At 38.5% G+C, this 5473-nt stretch overlaps 1 protein-coding gene across 2 annotated transcripts; it reads left to right on the forward strand.

The window, feature by feature from the left end:
• The first annotated feature begins 767 nt into the window (after nt 1-767).
• On the forward strand, nt 768-3595 carry LOC112518025 (laccase-4-like). Of its 2 annotated transcripts, XM_025125536.1 has the most exons (6): nt 768-791; nt 964-1115; nt 1619-1863; nt 1968-2096; nt 2190-3110; nt 3185-3595. In XM_025125536.1, exons 2-6 carry the CDS (start codon nt 970-972, stop codon nt 3313-3315), a joined length of 1572 nt encoding a protein of 523 aa, XP_024981304.1. In that variant the 5' UTR covers nt 768-791; nt 964-969; the 3' UTR covers nt 3316-3595. The 2 variants fall into 2 exon arrangements, with proteins under 2 accessions (XP_024981304.1, XP_024981303.1); XM_025125535.1 differs by lacking the exon at nt 768-791 and having other exon boundaries at nt 970-1115; nt 1640-1863.
• The last annotated feature ends 1878 nt before the right edge of the window (nt 3596-5473 follow it).

Raw genomic sequence — 5473 nt, forward strand, 5'->3', positions numbered from 1 at the left:
GTTTGTGTGGTCGATCGAAGATGTAACACAGTGGTATCACTATGCATCTTATATATGATTAGGTATCACAATGTATCTTTTGTTTAACAAAGTCAATATTTTTAGGTATCACAGTGGTATCATAGTGGTATCACCGGAGGACGGTGGCCGGAGGCCGGAGAATGGTGGCCGGAGAGAGAAGAGAGGAGATATGAGAGTTTTAAAATACCAAAAATATCCTTGCATTAAGATTTTAATTTAAAATTATCAAATTTATAAATTTCCTAATTTATCTATTGATTTGTGGTTAATATTGGTTCTCACAGTTACCACAAACAACTCAGTTCTCCCTTAAATAGACCCCTATATATATATATATATATATATATATATATATATATATATATTTGAAACAAAAAGGGCAATACGTAGCTTGAGGTATTAAAGTTAGTTGTGACATAAACAGCTTTGTGTAGCTGCCAAGTAAAAGTAGTAGATATTATACCAAATTCTATTTCATTTTTTATAAAACCAACCAAGAAAAATAGTGTCACCAAGTGGTCTACTACCTATCCACCTAACGGGGTAAAAGCGACATTTCAGCAAATCAACTTCTCTTTATAAGCTTTGTGTTCCATCTTCCACCACCACAAACTACTACAACTTCAAACAACAATACGATCCAAGGAGCTAGAGAGCTAGACATGGCGGAGACACGGTGGCGATTGGTGGCGGTGACGATGGCCATGGTCATGGTGGCTTGTGTTTTCCCGGCATTGGTTGAGGGTCGAATCCGTCATTACAAATTCAATGTTCGTGTTTTTTTTAATTTCATTGCTTATTTTGACGTTAAGAGAAGTTGTTGGTTTTTTGTATGACGCACCTAACGAAACATAATTGGTCGTTTTTATTGGGTTTTCACACAAAAATATGTCGAACACACGGTTCTTTCTGAAGCTAACGGTTTCAATGGTGTGTATGTAGGTGGTGATGAAGAATACGACAAGATTGTGTGCAAGTAAGCCTATTGTCACAGTTAACGGTCGTTTCCCAGGTCCAACTATAGTTGCCAGGGAAGACGACACGGTAACAATCAAAGTGGTCAATCATATCCAATACAATGTTAGTATCCATTGGTGAGTAACTTCATCTATTCGACGTATAATATTTTGATTCATGACAAAAAAAAACGGGGTTTTTATGACGTTTAACGGTCCTTGAGCTTCTTAAATGACGATTAACGTAAAGTTAAGTGATCTAACAAGTTTTATTGACGAAAATAACCTGATAAAACTTAAAAAGTTCATACAAGACTTTTCAGAAGTGTCAGTACCCGTTTTCTAAAACTTGCTATGACATTTTCAAAACTGTTGTATAAAATGTAAACAAATTGATTTACTTTTTGTGTCATATTAGGTTGTCCAACTTTGTTGATAGAACTTGTTAAGTCGTCTAACTTCGTCACAACTTACAGTAACGTCATACTACATGCTATACAGTTGTATTGATCATATAAACTTAACGTCTCTTGAAGTACTGTAATAGAATACCCATGTACGGTTAGGCATCCAAGAAAACCGATATTGTTGTAGTGAATGATATAAAGTCAATGTCACAGATGCTTTTTTGTTAACGACAGGCACGGGGTAAAACAACTAAGGACCGGTTGGGCCGATGGTCCGGCTTACATAACACAATGCCCGATTCAGCCGAAAGGAACCTATGTGTATAAGTTCACACTAACCGGGCAAAGGGGAACCCTTTGGTGGCATGCACACATCTTATGGCTAAGAGCCACAGCCCATGGTGCCATTGTCATCTTGCCAAAGCTTGGGGTGCCTTACCCCCACCCAAAGCCTCATAAGGAAGTTGTGGTTGTATTGGGTAAGTTGCTCCATTTTGTTTTAACCGAGTACCGCTAGTCCAACGACCATTTGGTTTAAAGATCATAAGTTCGAGTCACGAAATGAAATGTTTCCGGTATGTAGGAGAATGGTGGAAATCGGATACTGAATCGGTGATCAACCAAGCGCAAAAACTCGGCCAAGCACCAAATGTCTCGGATGCTCACACGATCAACGGCCATCCTGGGCCTACCTTGAATTGTATCGCAAACGGTAGGATTTTAAGTACTTTTAGATCGGCATATTTGTTAGATCGTTAAATCGTTAGAATAACAAGTTTGAACATGATCGAATTTGTTGTAAAAGGTGGGTTTAAAGTACCAGTCGATCAAGGAAAGACATACATGTTAAGAATCATCAATGCTGCACTCAACGAAGAGCTGTTCTTCAGGATCGCAGGCCATAACCTCACGGTCGTTGAGGTGGATGCGAGCTACGTCAAACCGTTTGTAACCGACACCATTCTAATTGCTCCAGGACAATCCACGAATGCACTCGTGACAGCGACTCAGACCGCCGGCAAGTACTTGGTTGCGGTTTCTCCGTTTATGGATGCACCCATCGCAGTCGATAACGTGACTGCCACCGCCTCCTTGCATTACTCTGGTACAGTTTCTTCTGCCGCCACCAAACTGATCGCGCCACCACCTCAAAACGCAACTCCTGTGGCTAACAGTTTTATAAACTCCCTTAGAAGCTTGAATTCCGCAACGTACCCCGCCAACGTCCCGTTGACGATCGACCATTCCTTATTTTTCACGGTTGGCCTTGGAGTCAACCCTTGTTCAACTTGCGTTAACGGTAGCAAGGTCGTAGCCAATATAAACAATATCACGTTTACGATGCCCAAAACCGCACTTTTACAAGCAAATTACTTCAACATAAGCGGGGTTTTCACCGACGACTTCCCTAGCAACCCGTTGATGCCATATAACTACACGGGCACACAACCAACGAATCTCGGAACAACAACAGGTACAAAGCTATACCGACTTCCATACAACGCCACCGTACAACTTGTTTTGCAAGACACGGGGATGATTACCCCCGAAACCCATCCGCTTCATTTGCATGGCTTCAACTTTTTCGTCGTTGGAAGGGGGTTCGGTAATTTCAACCCCGTTACCGACCCTAAGAACTTCAACCTCGTCGACCCTGTCGAAAGGAACACCGTCGGTGTCCCCGGGGGCGGTTGGACCGCTATCAGGTTCAGAGCCGACAATCCAGGTGCTTAATTTGCGTCCGTATTAGCTTAACACGTTTATTGGCTCTAAAACTAATGGTTTTGGTTTAATCAACAGGAGTATGGTTTATGCATTGTCATCTGGAAGTGCATACAACTTGGGGGCTGAAAATGGCATTTGTTGTGGACAATGGGAAAGGCCCAAACGAGTCTATTCAGCCACCTCCTAGTGATCTTCCCAAGTGTTAGAAGAGTCTATTCAGCCATTTACCAAAAGGGTTCTTTTGGGCAGCCAAAGTGAAGTTGCTGAAGGATGAATATTAAGGGGACACTTTGTCTTAATTATTTTTCTCTTCTGAAGTTGAGTGATTCTGAATTTTTAATTGTGCAAGGAATATGTAGAAAGTAATAATCAACAAGTTTTGAAATTACTGCTAAAACTCAACGGTTGTTTTTTCATTAAGTCTTGTATAAATAAAAGTATCTGTATGGATTAATCTATGTGTATGGATTGGCAAGTTTTTTTTAAGAGAGTGCATGTTTTTTTAATTGACTTTCTTCATAAATCTCCCTCCTAGAAACTTCCTCAATAAAGCACATTCTATATTACAAAGTCACTACCAGAAAGTCATATATATATATAGCTGATATATATATATATATATATATATATAGCTGACCGAATAAGTGATGATTATCATTTAACTCATTAAGCTACTAACAAACAAACCTTTATCTTAAAATAAAATGGCTTAACAGAACAGTGGATACGAGTTAGGGGCCGTTTACTAAACACTTACCCGGTAAGTGCTAACTGGTAAATTACCGGATGAACATAACAAGGGTCAAAAATCTTACCCGGTAAGTGCAATGATAAAGATGAAGAGTCTTAATCGGTAAGTGAAGGTGACGACTATTACCCGGGTAAGCGCTTACCGGGTAAATTGTTGCATACCCGATAAAATAAATTACAGTGTTGACTCCTAACTGTAAACGCTTTCCGGGTAAACATGTAGGTAAACGAGCTTTTAGTAAAAAATTTAAACTTAAAATTTTCGGTTATTTCACATGAATTATTATTTTTTATTTTTTTTATGTTGAGTGATTGGTAATTATATATGAAATATGAAGTTAACAAAACATGCAAGAAGCTTTGAAATTACGAGTAAGACTTTATGTCGAATAAAAAGATTTAGTGTCGTATACCTAACGTTTATTCGGGTAAGTGTTAATCAAGTCATATTATCTTATCGGATGAATATAGTAAGAACCATGAATCTTATCCGGTAAGAGTGAGACAAAGACCAAAAGTCTTACCCGGTAAGTGAGGGCGAAGACTATTACCACCGCTAGCGCTTACCGGGTAAATTGTTGCATATGATGCCGTTTTTGTTGACTAAAATCTTACCCGGTAAGTAAGTGATAGTGTTGAATTTTACTGGTAAGCACTTACCGGGTAAGTGTTTAGTAAACGACCCCTTAGTAAAATGATGAACCAGAGAAACTCGTAGTTATGCAGCTTTGGGGATTTCAATCGTCAAATTGGGAATAGAAGATCAAAGAGGATTGAAGAGACGCTCTTGATAACGAGGTAGACGTACACTAGAAGAAAGTCGGCTTTGGATTTTGATGTTGAGCATAGATTTAGGATTTTGGGCTATGTAATCTATATATCAGGGCTTTAAAAGAAAATATAAAATTGGGCCCCATATTTTTTGGGGCCCTGTTCGAGGACTCCTATTTAACAGCCCAATTGACGGATCTGGTTGGTAAACGTCTTACGCCCGTAAGCACTTAACAGGTAAGAGTCTTTTTCCTCACTTACCGGACAAGACTCTCGGTCTTTGTCATCGCTCTTACCAGGTAAAGTTTTTGATTCTTATCATGTTCATCCAGTCAGGTAATGTGACTTGGTAAATGCTTACCGGGAAAACGTTTGGTAAATGGACCTTTTCAGTTACCTTACCAAGTGAGCATACTAGGATTACTACCCAAAAAAGTACGTGAAAATAATAACTGTTGTCAATAAGTGCTTACCTGATAAACACGAAGTAAACAACCCCTTAACGTCGATAATAGATACATAGTGGCTTGTCAAATCTAATCGTTGCTTAAATCTTAAGAGAAAAATAAGCATTGCTTAAAAAGACTTCATATGCTCAAAATAAATACAAGTCATGTCATATAGTTTAATAATAGTAATTGACTTGCCCTTTCGGTTTTAGCTTAATGGATAAGATGTATACATCTATACTATATTATAAAACATTTGACAAAAACTTTTAAAAATCATTTTTTATGCGTAAATTATTGTTTATTAATGCACATTACTTAAAACTCAAGATTACAAGTAGATTGTGCGTAAGTACAACTTATTAAAGCTCCATATTTGAATTCGTGTAACTAA

The sequence above is a fragment of the Cynara cardunculus genome (assembly GCF_001531365.2).
Source record: "Cynara cardunculus var. scolymus isolate 2C chromosome LG 9, CcrdV1, whole genome shotgun sequence".
Taxonomy (NCBI): Eukaryota; Viridiplantae; Streptophyta; class Magnoliopsida; order Asterales; family Asteraceae; genus Cynara; species Cynara cardunculus.

Excerpts from the sequence above, each read along its gene's own strand:
- LOC112518025 (XM_025125536.1), top strand. The coding sequence starts at position 970 with ATGAAGAATACGACAAGATTGTGTGCAAGTAAGCCTATTGTCACAGTT. Across the intron at positions 1,116-1,618 it reads TACAATGTTAGTATCCATTG|GCACGGGGTAAAACAACTAA; the intron begins GTGAGTAACTTC and ends TGTTAACGACAG. Across the intron at positions 1,864-1,967 it reads GGAAGTTGTGGTTGTATTGG|GAGAATGGTGGAAATCGGAT; the intron begins GTAAGTTGCTCC and ends TCCGGTATGTAG.